This window comes from Metopolophium dirhodum, chromosome 1, assembly GCF_019925205.1.
Source record: "Metopolophium dirhodum isolate CAU chromosome 1, ASM1992520v1, whole genome shotgun sequence".
NCBI lineage: Eukaryota > Metazoa > Arthropoda > Insecta > Hemiptera > Aphididae > Metopolophium > Metopolophium dirhodum.
The window spans coordinates 78770694-78786793 of NC_083560.1; the positions used below are offsets into that span (position 1 = coordinate 78770694).

Below are 16100 nucleotides of genomic sequence, written 5' to 3' on the forward strand. Positions count from 1 at the left end.
TGTGATGTATAACAAATATTATTTAACACCAATAACCAACGTCTTTGTATTACATTTATTTAGCATTTATAATATTATGTTTAATAGGTAATTTAAAATATAATCATATATTTGTTTGAATTAATAGTTTAGGAAGTTTTATAACATTATTGTCTCGTTTTCCAATATTTGGGATACTAAATTATCCAACACTTCTACACATATATTTTAAGTTTGATAGATTTATTGTCTATTCCTGTGTAGGTACATAATAATGCTTAATGATAAAAATAATAATAAAATTAACAATAAAATAAAATATAATCTTTTCCTCTTAATATGTTGTACAAAACAATTTTCACCATACAAAATAAATGATAGATATCAGTATAACAAAAATGATATTACCAATAGAGTATAACATATCAACATTTTATTATTATTATTATTATCCATACATTTTAACACATAATAAACAGTTAATAAAAACTTAATCGAATTTTTAAACATAAACAATAAACTAAAATTTATAATTGTTAATTATTATTATCAAACTACAGTTACACGCAAATCTCACTTTTCATTATTGTCATAAAATTTCATATTATATAATAATATTACATTATTCTATAAATTATAGTTAGGTACTGCTATATTATAATAATTACTTAAAATAAATTCATGATTTTTTATTGTCATCAAAGTACTATAAATTATTGTTTTTTTTTTTCGTTTAAACTGTACAATTATTAATACAATATATTAATAGAATTTAATTACTATAATTTTGAATGCCTGTTAATATAATACATAGCTACTTATACTTTTTCAAACTATCGTGTTTTCCATTCAAAATGTACCTGATAGTTACAATATGTTATCATTTATCAACACAACTTTAAATCATTTTTAAAAATTATTTGAATGTAAACAATATGTTTAGGTTAACCTATATATTATTTTATTTTATTAAATATAATTATTTACTAGGTATTTAATATATAATTTAAAATGTCGATTAAAAAGTTCTCACAATACAGTTTTAAATTCCAATGAATAAATGTAACGTTTAATATCCTATCCTATTTAATGTTACCTATCCTAAAAAATACAAGAAATGTTGGTATATAGGTATTGTATAAAATAATATTTACGTATTATATTGGCACGTTTTTGAGATTTATAATTAAACAATAACTCGCAATTAAATACCTAAAGTGGTAAAATACGAACAATTATCAAACTGCATTTTAAAAATAGGATAAAATAGTTGTAATTAAATTATTCAAGATTATTTAAATTGAGATGTTTCCACTCCTCCAGCAAATATTTTTAATTATTAATTTAGGTACTAATATATAATAATAATAATAATAATAATAATAATAATAATACAAATGTATTAAATATATTTCTAATACGTCAATAAACGTCATAAATAGAGTATTATTAGATTAATTTTTAAAATTTCAAAATCAAATAACTTATAATATCATTCAGCTTTATGCTTGAAATGATAGGTAAAAATGGTAACTTTCCAACCACATTTCTAACGAATACAAATAAATGTAAATCAATTTTAATTTCAATTGGTTATTAATTTAAATCATAATTATAAACTAAATATATCTCCATAGGTAGGTATATAATAGATTTTTATATTGATTCCCATATATAATATTAATTTAATTTATTTTAAGTATATTAAATACAAGAGTAAGATAATTTAAAATATTTTTTTTAAAATTATCACTATAAAAAAGGAAAACGAAGTCAAAATAATACATACATAAATCTACTCTAAATAAAATGTAAAAACGTTTTTAGATTTCTGATTTCTGATTTCTGATTATTATAGTAAAATTTTTTATTACAATAATTGAAATAGGTACTATGAAATATGCTGTCTTATTATGGGTACTTATAAGTTATAACTTATTTAAGATATTTTTCATTGTAGGTAACTACTTATTTACTGTGATATTTATCCAAATCATCAAAGAGAAAGTTTAATAACGTTTTGACAATAGAGTTAGAGTATATTATGTTTTTTTTCTAATAAATTTAACCAACAATATATTAGTGATAAAAAATTTTCAGCTTTTTATTGTAACTATATTGTTATTATATTTTCGTTTACATTATTTTTAATGCATCAATGACGATAAAAAAAAAAAGAAGAAGAATAATAATTGCTTAATAGAATAGTACTATATCATAGTACGTATATACTATACGTATATATATATATAATAATTGTAATCTAAACTTAACTCTTAATGATACCTTACATATATTTTCACACGTCAGCCTAACTTAAACTAATATCTGAAATCCCGCGTTACGGGAATTCAGTCTCACTTTTCTGTCTTTGTTGTTAAGGCCCCTTGTCGAGAGACAAGGTGAATAGCCTTTAAAACGGTAATAATAATTATTACAAAATAAAAAATAATGCAAAATAATTAACGCAAACATTTATCCTAAATATTCATTATGTTTCTACTTACTATTCTAGATACTCAAAAGTATTATTTATAATATAATTTTAATTATTTATTAAAATTTATAATTTATAGTTATATATATATATATTAGGTTATTCTAAAATAGTTATAATTTTGTATTACTAAAATCTCATTTGAGCAATAATAGGTTAAACTAACAAGAAACCGTAGAAATAGTTTTATATTTATTTTAAATTCCATATGAATAGTTGATTAAGTATTTAGATCAATGGTAATAATTATTATAACATTAATATTAGTAAGACATTGTTTAATAACACAACCATAATTTATTTTAAAGAAGACTTATCAAAATGCCTTGTCGTTTATTTCGTTATCTATGCCTTTTATCTTTATTTAAATTATAATAAGAGACAAGAGTGTCGACTTCTCGGAAATGTACCTATACATTTTTTTGAGACGAGTGTCAAATGTTGAGTTAAGAAGTGACAGAAACCTAACAATATGAACTATTTATAAAAAAAAAATCCGACGTAGGTAAAACGATGATATTATTGTCATTATCGTGAATGTGTAAATGAAGTCTGAAAAGCATATTCAACAAAACGTGTTGACTTTTGATTTGACGAAGTAATGTGTATTTTATAAATATAGTTTGTGGCAATTGCAGAATATTCATAGTTGATGCATTAAATCTAAAAGATAGACATTAACTTTCGTGTTACAAGTATACTTTCAAGCCATGCTTTGCACCTGAATTTACCTGTCTCATAATAACCGTAAAACCCATTAAGAAATATCGACTCAAATAGGTATACCGTATACCAATCCCAAATAAATTTTTTCAAAACACCCGAATTAACCAAAACCTATACAATTCTTAACTATAAAAATTTGACATATTTTTCAGGATTGATTCGAATTTATTATTAGTTTTTTTATTAAAAATATTATTAACAAGCATAGAATAATATGTTATAACTATTTTTAAAATGAACGTTTTTTTTTATCGAGATAAGTATCTGAATGGACAGTTATAAGTAAAAATTGTCATAGTAATAGTTATATGATAATAATATTTTATGGGTTGAAATACTATTCTAAGAAGTAAGATATATCCTAAAGTTAAATAAGAAAATAGTTTTTTAATACATTATTGACCGACACCCATATTAACCTAAATTAATCCGAATAATTACGATTATAATCACCTAATTGATTTTTTGAATCTTACACTCCAGTGCTTTACTATTAAAACTTGAATATATTCAATATCCAAAATTTTAATTAATTAAATCAGGTGCAATGCTCTGCTTTCAAGTATAGAGAACATTTTGTTTTGTATATTTTAGAGGTAATTGCTAATTTCAGGGATTGTATTACAAGTTAATGTTTTTTCGTCATATTTACTTGTGTAGTTTGGTAGGATAAATTAATGTAAAAATTAAATGATTACACTTTCATTAACATTATATTTTATTAAAAGTTTTTTTAAATTTGTTAAAATATTATATTGAATTTGACCAGTTTCTAGGCAACTATATCCAAATCACGAGTCAACTTTTTTGCTGAATATAAGGTGTAAATGATAATGACTTTTAATTGCTATGTTTTATTTGCAAAACGTTTAGTAATTAATTAAAAATGTAGGTACCTATGTTTGTCTTGGGAAATAATCGCGTACATTTCCACGTTTTACGGGTATCATACAATAATTAAATTGTTGAGGACTATTTAAACTGGTAGGTATTTTAAATTTTATATTTAGACTTTTACCGCTATTACAACCGAACACTATCTGATTACAATAAAATGCAGTGATGTTGAAATATTACATCGTGTCATGCGATCGTTCGCAGTTATCGCAGACCTTATTGCGAACAGTCTTGCCAGAAAACGCGAGCGCTTCATTGCCATTTTTATGATACTTTGATATTATGTTTTTCAAAATTAGCTACTACACTACTCCCATCCGTTCGTCGTTTTATTGGTGTGAGTGTGTATATTGTTGTAGGGTAATGTGCGGTGCACTCGCGTCGTTTGGAAATAAAAGTTCGAAGTAGGTAGTTACGTAGTATTATGCGCCGATATGTCGTGCAAAATACAACTGTACCCATTTCTGCATATTGTTTGTTTTTTGACTTGAGTTTTCGAGTTTTTTGATGAGTGGTTATGCATGTTATGGTCTGATATTTTACATTTTATTTTTACGATATTATTTGGCTGTGAGAAAATAATATTTTTTTTAACTGTCCAATACCGGATTAGCGCTGACTAAAATGCAATTTAAAATAAAAAACTATATTATCCGATTCAAATTATTATATCCGATTTTCTTCATGCAATATAACTTATAATCATATTATCATATACTTATTTGTAATTTGAATGATTAAACTATTGAGAGCAAGACGGTAGTATTTAATAATATTTTTCATCACTTTTTTTTAAAACATTTTAGGTACAAATACATTGGTACTAGTTTAGGAGAATATTTAAATCACAAATATATAGGCGATCAGAATGTGTTTATATGTAGTGTAATGTCATTTTAATAAAAACATTGCAATTTAATTTTTTAAACTTTTAAAAATGTATGGAAATTAATGAACAATGCATGTTTCCTGTACAATATTTAAATATGGCTTTTAATGTAGTAATTTCATAATTCCTTAAATTTGTTGGCATCTTTGTATTTTATATTATCTATTTAACATAATATTTTGTTGGTTGATATTTAATCAGACTTTATTTAACAAAAGTACTTATAAACAGTTTTATCTATTTATAATAAAATAAATCGTAAAAGTATCAAACAAATCATTTTAATTATATATTTTATGATTAGTCAAAGGAAAGAATGTGGAATCATCTCAAAGAACCTACATCAGTGTTTTACTCGAACATTCTATTTGTAAAAGTCTAATGTGGACGATTAAAACGGAACACTAACACATCTCGGTTTTGAAATTTAATTAAAAATTAAATGTCTAACCGAATAGTTCATGAAAGACCTTAGAATTGTTCACAGGTAATAAGTTTTAAGTTTTAACAATAATCATCAATGTCAGAAAAAATAAAAACTAAGCAAGTCTTACTCTTTTATATCTTAAAATTAAATATTGGTCATAGTTGTATATATGTAAGAGCATTATTTTAACTCTATAATATTTATATTATATGATGCTGTTATATTTTTATCACCTACGTTTTTAATAATAATTTAATTAATAATTATTCTATTTTTATTTGATTATGTGAAGGTTCATAATACGTAACTATGTTATAATATTAAGAAACAGAACTTTAACAGGCATTCAAAATTATTAATAATTTACAAAAGATAGGAAAAACATATTAGTTATTAGCTTAAATTATAATCAATATAAAAGAACAATAAGTGTCTATACTTACCTTAATCTTTTATACACAAGAATAAGCGCAACAGATCAGATAATTCATCGCCGGAAGGAAGACAAATGGTTAGTTTCTGTGAATGGACGTAGGATTTGCTTTGAATATATATGAACATAATATTGTGTACCTATAGGTATTCTGGGCTTTACTGTCGACGCAATATTGTCTTTATGACATTTACCATCTAGAATTCCATGGTTTGATAAGCGGCGAAGATTTATACTGTAAACATGAAGCAAACTGTTATTATACGATTAATAATTAATTAAAGGAACTGATTATACAACTTATTGTACATATAACATTTCTAAAGTATAGCTAGGTTGAATAAGAAGACTGAAATATTAAACTCGAAAACGTAATCAATCAAATTAAGCACTATAATAGCACTATAGCTTTCTACAATGTTTAAACTAAGATTTATTCGACTTAATATTCATCCTTTAAATTCGGTGTATTCTTTGACGCTGTGGTGTGAATAGAACGTGTTTTCACTTTGCAGATGGAATGGGATGGAGTCAAAAATAACAGATAGGTAGCTATTTGCAAGGAGCGTGTAGAAATTAAAATTTACTTAAATTATCATCTGCAAATTATATCAGCCTGTTGATCGATGCATATCATAACTTTGCTTCAATTATTATAATATTACCGTTATTATTATAGTCATTATAGTCATACAAAGAAAAAGTCTTTAGATAAAATTTCCTTATACCCCTCGTTGAATATGCCACTGATAATAGATGACCTAACAAGCTCTTCTTAAGCATAGTTACCGGTGTGGTACCTATAAATGGCCACGATAAATAATAAATAAAACTTCAATGTTAAATAATGTTTATATCTATCCTGATTCAGCAGACTATTTTATTATTTTAGAATTAATTCAACCATGAAAATATAAGTAACATTACAAATGTATCATTATCACAAAAAAAAAAAAATACGAAAAGAGCAGCCAAAGGGTAGGCCATATATTTTACTTTATGAAGACTATTTAAAATTCCATTAATTGGTAGAAAATGTACAGATTTTCTATCTGCAAATTATACGTTACGTTAAGTTAAATATTCGTAACTTTGTGATAAAATCTCACAACGGACATATTTTTAACTACAAAACTCGGAAAAACATTGAAACTTTAAAAAACAAAAATTATAAATACTTACTGGTTTATTTATATTGCAAAAGTATTTATGTACGATTGATCAACGTGCATAGGTACTGAAATGTACAACTTTATTATCTGCTATAGAATCAGAATATTATATGAATATACTTAGGTAAGTTAATTTAATATTTATTTTGTTAAAGTTATATTAATCTTTTAATCTTTAAATAAACTTCATCCACTAAAGGTATACCAGTAATCTATAGAAAAAAATCGAGAGAATTCAAGTTCGTTTCAAACGATTCAACATTTTTTTTACTAGTTGACATAATAATATGTACCTAACAATAATCAATGAATATTCTATATTATGTCTTTGTATGGTTCTAAACGAGCTGTTTGGTTAATGGTCGCCGCTCACGGAAACATATGATGAAATACAGTGATTCTCGATTTTTCAGATTCCGCGTGGAGGGATGAATGTATTGATTTTACAATGATATGTGCGTCTTTTTATATATTTCATCACATTTTGTGGTAGTAAAAATACTGTGATTTTCTGCTTCAAAATTTGTTCTGGTATAAAATTGAATGTAACTGTGAGGTAGGGATTAAATAATTCACAGTAGTTCTGATGGCGTAAAGAGGAACAAAAAAAAAAATTAAGAAAAATTGGGAACTTTTGATTTAATAGATTTTGTATTATTGGTAACTAAAAAATGAATAACCATAGATACTTAAATTTTTCATCAAAGTCTCCTCTTTTTTAGTTATTTATTAAAATGAGAAATAAAAGATTTTTTTAGTTTCTCTTCAATTATTATCGATAAAAAATATTGATGATATAATAGAAGTTTCCACATAAGATGTTATTAGTGAACGTAACGTTTTTTAAATGAACGTAGCGTAAATTAACAATACATTTTTATAACCATTTAAAGTCTTGAACCTTGACAAAATAATTAAATTATATTTTGAATCAGATGTTCATATGAAAATTTTTCTTTTTGTATCTAAAATTTAAATATTTAATAACGTCAAAACTGTTTTAATAAAGTCAAAAAGCTTGATAATTTAATACAAGGTTCCTCAAAATTTGTTAGAATGGCGGTTAAAAATATTAAAGTTTACATATAATCATGAATTTTTCATAAGTATAGTTTAAATTGTGAAGAAAATTCTTCAAAATCACAAAAATTTGCTAACAATTTTAAGTTAAAAATACATATAAAATGTTAAATTTGTATAGCTGACTAGCTGAGGATTGAATATTCAAAATACGGTTTCTCATAAGTAGTTCATACTGAACGCTGAAATAAATATTTGAGGTTTCTCATAAGTAGTTCATACTGAACGCTGAAATAAATATTTGGTTACTGGTTTTTAAGACAACGATTTCAAAAATTGATGTAACGTAAAATGTAAATATTCCCATTTAAATTGTGTGTATTTTTTTTTTAGTTTTTTATGATAACATGAAATCCGATGGTTTATTTTTGTATATATATCGGTTCGTTAATAATATTCTAATATTATCCTATCTGCCTCACGAATCATATATTTATAACAAAATTAATTAGATCCCTAGGTCAAAATGTATATACCTATACTTATTTTATAATTTTCTCAATTATTATAACGAAATTGTAGCAATTGACCACAAAAATGGTCTGCAAACATGTACCTATTAATAGTATATTAACATACGCCTAAAAATGTTGGGAACCACTGCTCTAATATATAAGTACAGTGCAATACTTATATTTTTCCATTTTAGCCACCACTGTTACAATTATAATAATATATTTTATATAACAAAATTATAATTGCCTGCGGTGTAACTGTCACAGTACTGTCGATACGTTCGCCATTTGGTTTCATGTTCATATAGTGCCCTTGTGAAAAGTGTCTGGGTCGTGACATCAATGACTCGTAGCCAGGTCGTTTTTTGCCCGCAGTGCCGTTGGAAGTGACCGCCGCCGCGGTGATCGGTACTATGGAAAACGGATCATCGTCACTGTCTCCCGGTTGGTAATTGTTTGTCTTCTCGTGACGCATCAGTTCTTTTAACTCTTGGAATCTATCTTTGGCTGTCAGGCGCATGGCGATTACAGGTATTTTAGTCAAGGGATGATAACCCAGACGAAATAAATTTGCTTTTCTCGTCAGCTGATCGTCCATGATAGCCCTCGTTGTAGTGGTCAGCCTAGCGATTTTTTCAAACGGTCTAAGTTGTCTGTAAATATGAAACCTGTAAATTCATAATAGTTATATATTAAACGCGAATAATTAAACAAATTGTAACGAGTAGTGACTATAAATTGAATACACTAAAAATTCATGAAATTCTGAATTCTGAAATATAATCTATGATAAAAAAAAAATGTAAGTACTTTATTCATCACAAATATATATATGGCTTTAAAAAAACAAATAAAAAATATGCGTATTATAATGTATAGTAAATGTATAAATAAAAATAAAAATATATTGATATAAAAAATTATATATATTTTTATGAAAACAATAAATAGATAAGCTTCATAAAATAACATTTATTAGATGAATGGATTTAATACCTATGTAAAATAAACTGTAAGTATATTATGATAAATATCATATTTATTTTATTGTAGCTAATTGTAAAATATAATTTTACGTACAAAATGTTTTGAAAAAATATGTGATGAAACATTAAAAAAAAAAATCAGTAAAATAAATTATTGTAGTTTCTTAAATAAGATTTCATGGTTGATTCTGTCGAAAGCTTTTGAAACTTATGTATAAAATGTATGATACATTGCACTCTTCAAAAGAGTGTAGAATAATATTTTTGGTTAAAACTAAATTATTTATTACATCAAGATCGCCTGAGAATAAAACCATATTGATTATTGTTGAGAAACGTAGAACAATAATATGTTATTTTTAAAGATATTAATTTGGGAAAGTGTTTAGGAATAATATTGATAGTTTCGACATTGGAAATTGATATAAAATAGAAAAAATGTCGAATGTCTAAAATTTGAGAGATAAACGATCAATTGGGAAGGAAAATTATCAGATTCTAGTGATAAAGAAAAGATTCTAATCAGCACGGGGCTTAAAGTAAAACTGCAATTTATTATAAAGAAATATATTTTGAATACGGTTGGGATCGTTTAAAATTCATGATGAAACATATAAATTAGTTAAGATTAAGGAGTTAGAAAAGGAATCATTAAATGGAGTTAATTCATTTATGCAAGGTACTTGGTTCAAGTTAGAATAAATATAAACAAATAATTCATGAAAGCGATTGACAATACCTTAGCCATTTTCAACCTAGTTTAGACCCCAAGATACATAAAACTACCTAGTTATAATTATAAAAATCCCACTCGTTTAAACTATTCCAAACATGGTATATGTATTACGGAATTCGAAAATTGTCAATAAAATAAGGTTTAAAAATTAACCAACTTAACTTCAAACTATACTGATATTTTGATTTTTGTAATGGCACAATACAAATGATGTGGGACCCTAACTATACTTGTCGTTGTTTTGGTTTAATCACGATAACTTTTTGCAACTAAATTTTTAAATTATATCTGTAAAATAACCATAATATATTATGTAAAAATTTAACCTAAACTTGAAAGACGAACATTTAAGTACTTATGTGTATTTACGTAATAAGAAACTATTTGTTTAAAGTAGCTAAATCGAGAAATACACAATATTACGATATCATGTATTTGTGCTACTGATATACAAGTTAAAAATACTTTCAATATGTATTCAAAAAAGGTAGGTATTAATTTTAGTGGAGAAAAGTAAACTGTAAAATTCCTATGGCGTTAAACAAAAATTATTCTTGGGCATTTTTTTAAAATTATTTGTCCCACTTATTATTTAGGTATAAAGAAATGTTTCGAATCGGTGCAACCCCTTTGAGTCTGTACTCATTTATCGTAGCCCATTTGCGCCCCAAATCATAGCCCATATGCGCCCGATTCAAATTGGGTGAAAATCGTGCAACGTTGCCATTTATTGGGTATATTGGTATAGCCGCTATAGGTAACTATAAAATCTAAAATAATATTTGCTCGGTTCTCGTGCTAATCAACACCAATATCCAAATCAATAAAGATAATATTTTATCGTTAGTCGTGCTCTTAGAAGATGATTTTTTGATTTACAGAACTTAACTCTAGTTTTAACTTGGCATATATTTATCCAAATTTTCTGATTACATATTGAATAATACTATATCATTTAAGGATGTCCATTTGTACCATAAATTTGCTGAACCACCGAACACTATAAATTGCGCTGAATCATTTCACAAACCCTTTAAATCTCAATTTAATTCACCTCATCTTCCATTTACTATGTTATTAACAATTTAGAATTAATACAAGTGGAATCATTTTAAACTAAATGAGAGAAGGGTAAAATAAAACTCAGACGTAAAGACGAAAAAGAACGAATATAATTTAGTGATGAAGGGTGGAATGAGTACAAAGAAAAACATTTAAATAGAGTAGGTAGATTACCTAAAAAATTGGCCATACATTTCGAGGAATTGATTTATAATTATTGTAACTAATAAATTTTTGTATTATTTGACATTCATATATTATTGACTAATGTGTATTTTGATTTTACGTAAAAATTTAACTATTTTAAATTTATAATTTAATACAATATTAATAATATTTAGATATATACTAATATATTAATATGTACTTTAACTGTATATAGTATTTATCATTATTTTCAAAATGATTAACTTTTTTCTGATTCGTCTTAAACGATCTTAAAGGATAACTGACGGCAACGTTGCAAGTAAAATGGCCGCATTTGGGTTATAATCAGCGTATTAAGTTTTTTTATTTTGTGGGAAAATGTCTATAACTATTGGGGTGCAAATAGACTATACACATACTGCCTGGTTACAAAAAAAAAAATAGTATTGAAAAATAAAAAAAACATTTTAGATAAAATACCCACTATCAGATACCAAATCATGAGATACATAGATACAAATCTAGGGGAGTTATCGAGCGTAGTGAACAGGAGCGATGTCCCATATTATTTTTTAAATATTAAATCACAAAATACTGGTTTATAACGAGTTAAAACTATTTTACTTAATCGTAAACAAAATGATTGATCGAAAATTCGACGAGATAAACTGTCGAGAATCGTCTAAGTACCTTACTAATATCAAATATTAATCGTAGTAAAATGTCAGTTCTTAACTATAATATGTATAATAGTAATATTCTGATAAATTTATGTGCATTAAAACAACGTCTTTACTAGTGTAATAAGTTTTCAAAAATTATTCTGATAATTAAAAAAATACACACTTCTGTATATTATTGTTGTTGTTTCCTTCGGTACTACCATTTTATTAATAATATTAATAGCATAATATATTACCTGTCTGGTATGGTTCGTTCAAACATCATTGATTTTTGTCTGTTTATATATCTCGGCTTAATGTAATCTTCCCATGTATTAAATGCAAACGGATCGAAAGTCAGCGGTAAGCTGCTAGCTGATTGTGTCAATTGATTTTGCCGCTGATAAGTGCGCCACATTAGACGCAATTCAAGGCAGCTGGGTTCGTCCAAAAAATCTTCTGGTTGGGAAATAATTTTTACCTCATTAATTACGTCTTGTCCAATTTTCGGATCAGGTTTCCGACGATCTATGACTGTTACTTTAGGACCATACATTTTGACCCTAGGGTGAGTGGTACAATCCGAATACTTATTGAGTACTAATATGAGTGAGATGTACAATACGACGCTGATTTTCATCAGGTCCATCTATAAAAGTAAAAACAAATATTTCATTTAATTTCTAAATATCAAATTATTAATTTCTCTAAACGTATAACAAGTAAACGAGCATAATATGGTATGCTTGTTATATAAAATCACATGGCCTAATCATAAATAAATAAATTGATGAACAAATGTTTACAAATTGTTATTTAAAAGGTTTAATTAGGAATGATTATATTATAATATGTTTATTATTGTGTAGGTACCTACCTACGTTTTGGTTTTATTTATGTCGTATTATTAGAGTATTATAATGCGAGTAACGAAATTCTGTAAAGAAGAGATTAATAGAACTCAATGAATGCGAGACAAGCCTTGTACCTAAAAACGATTTGCCCAACAAAACGACTATTTATTTTCGTTTGAAGAATTTATTGAATACAGTTTTTCATTAGAAATCCAACAATATATTTTTAATTAGAAATGATAGACTTTATGGCAGCTACTAAGTACTTATATAGTATATTATATATATAAAATTGTATTGTTTTCAAATAAAATTATTTAAGTGTATCAACAGACGTAATTAATTAAAGTGCTGTATTTAATAAACTATTAGGTATATGTATTAAATATCGAATGCAACTTAAGACTGTAATCAATTTTAATAGTGATTTTCAGAATTAATACGTATTTGTATCGAAACAAAGTATAATAAATTCAAAAATATGTATTAATACCGGTTGTTGTGGTTTTGTGGAAGTATCTACTGATTTTATTATTATCGATAGCTATAAAACAATGCAATATAATTGTTGGAATTGCGTTAGTTATTTTTATTATAACGGTAAAATGGTATTACTTAAGAATCTGATTAAAGTAAGAAATATGCAATTAGTTAGTTTTAAGTATTTTCAACTTTTTCTGTTCACGATTTATTCTGTTTATCTAAGGAAGATAATTTTCCTATATTTCCGAGAAGGTAGTCAAGTAAATAAATTACTTATTAATTTTAACTTTCGCATTAGTGACATTTTTCAGTAAACTATCAGTAACTATCAGTAACTATAAGTTACTATGTATTCAAATAATTTTTTTTTTCAAAAACTTTTATTGTTTTTGAAAAAAAGTATTTCTTAAGACCTAAATCATTTATTAAACATTGGACTACTCAATGCATCATTATGAGTTAATGTGGTTGATATTAAACTATATTTTGTATACAATATATTAAGTTTGTTCTTTTTATTATTTTTTTTTTTCATTCATATTATTATGTGTAACATGTTAGCAATATAAATATGTAATTATATTATTAGTTATTACTATATATTTCAATAATGTAAATTGATGTTACGCAATTAAACTAGTCGTCAAGACCAAATTAAAATCAAAGAAGGAATACATAAATAACTAAATTACTACATTGTCTTATAATATAATAGGTATCGATCTTTTTATTGCTAAATTATCAGACAAGCACAATTTTGTTCAAGAACGGACAATATTTGCAAACGTAAGATTTGTCCAAAAGGTAAATATTTTAATGGACTTTTAGAAAACTTGAAGAATTTATCAATAAATACTTAGGATAATTACTATAGACTTATTTGTGTTTTTTATCATAAACATTTTAATGTTGTTATGAACAAGAACAGTTAATAATTTAGTTAGATGAAAATTCAAAATGTATTTTAATCAAGTTACAAGTAAAGTTCAATTAATTATTGATATTTTAGGTACGTATAAAATAGTTTAAAACTAATAATGTACCTTTGTATATGGAGACATAATTATAAACACTAACAGGTACGTTTATGAAATAATTCAATAATTATTAATTGGACTACTGTAAAAACGTAATATTGACTTATAGACTAGTAAAACTGGTAAAACTGATAATCAAGCTGAAATTAGTCTTCATTGCAAGGTGGTATCGGAGTTACCTCAGTAACTGACTTTATTATTGATCTATTTTGGCAGTCGCAACAATAAAATGTTTGAAAAGATACACTATATAGGAGTCTAGCTAGAGTGACCATATTTCCAAAATAAAATAAAAACCATTTATTTTTTGAGCTTAGCTCTAAAAAAAAAAGATTTAATAATGTTAAATCGTTTTTATATTATTTTTAAGATGTCTTAGAGATAACGTTTCTTGATAGTAGGTAAGGTTTGTTGTTAAAATATGTGACAGCCATGCGAGTTCGTAATAAAACACTGTGCAATACTACGTGTCTTATGCTTATTGCTAACAATATTATTCATCTGTACTTGACACTCGTTACGTAAAAACTGTTATACTCATAACTATTTGGATTTAATTTTAAACATATTTTATTGTATTTATTTCGTTCACAGGTTGTTTTCGTGTATTCAGGTATAATAATAACACAAGCACTATCTTTTTTAAATGAGATAAAATCCGTCCCGTTTGAAGTTTGCTTCTTTATTTTAGGACAAGACGACCCTAGTAAATGAGGCTTGAAAAGAGACATACTATGGTCACCATTGTATACACTGCACTAAACTGGGTCATACAATTAAACAATTAATGTTTTAATAGTTTAATTTAAAGTTATAAGATACTTTCTCCTAGTTGAAAACTTCTGAAAAAGTTATACAAATTAAACATAGACCTATAATTTGAAACAAAATATGCTGCGTTCACATGTTATGCTGGGTTTAGAATTTCAAGTATATTTACTAACTTACATAATTTATTAGTTTATGAAAACAAATAAAAACCAATTGACCGGTATTCGCAACTATAAACACAGTGAATTACAATATTTCAGTATACGTTTGTACCTTTTTCAGAATTTATGATTCAGCTTAATTTTTTTTCCAAATTGTAATAGTGCGTAAACATATTTTACTAACAATAACATTAGTTACACACTAATGCCACGGGTGGAATAATTACCATTTGAACTGAATAATTTTAACTCGCAAAAGTTGAAAATATGTGGTGAAAGTGCAATCCGCAAAAGTGAAATCATAGTATTTTATTATTGAAGCATCTGGCGATTAAGATAATCTATGAAAGTTATCAATGTACCTAAATAGCCTATCTAAAACGCCGTGTGATCGTAATTTTGTGATTGAAATAATACAATAATTGATATTAATTCACATATATAAATACTATATAATATTTTTACCCATATTGTACTATTATCGAATTCGCACCTGGTGAATTCCATTATTTTATTTAGTTCGATTTTTCTAAACGAGTATCTATCAAATATAATTGGGAGTAGGTAAAAGCAAAGGAATTGTAAAGTTTTTATCAAATAATTTCTGAACAATAGGTAATCTGGCATTACTAAACGATGCTTTTAT

General features: G+C 25.5%; 1 protein-coding gene across 1 annotated transcript in view; it reads right to left on the minus strand.

Annotated features, from left to right (window-relative positions):
- Positions 1–1905: 1905 nt before the first annotated feature.
- The window catches only part of LOC132937152 (uncharacterized), a 55625-nt gene continuing 41430 nt past the window's right edge, over positions 1906–16100 (minus strand). The window contains exons 2-4 of the mRNA XM_061003983.1: positions 12406–12797; positions 8803–9223; positions 1906–6083 (exon numbers count right to left, since the gene is read on the minus strand). Of these exons, the coding sequence (XP_060859966.1) occupies positions 6039–6083; positions 8803–9223; positions 12406–12797 (858 nt within the window). The 3' untranslated portion in view covers positions 1906–6038. The remainder of the gene's footprint in view (positions 6084–8802; positions 9224–12405; positions 12798–16100) is intronic.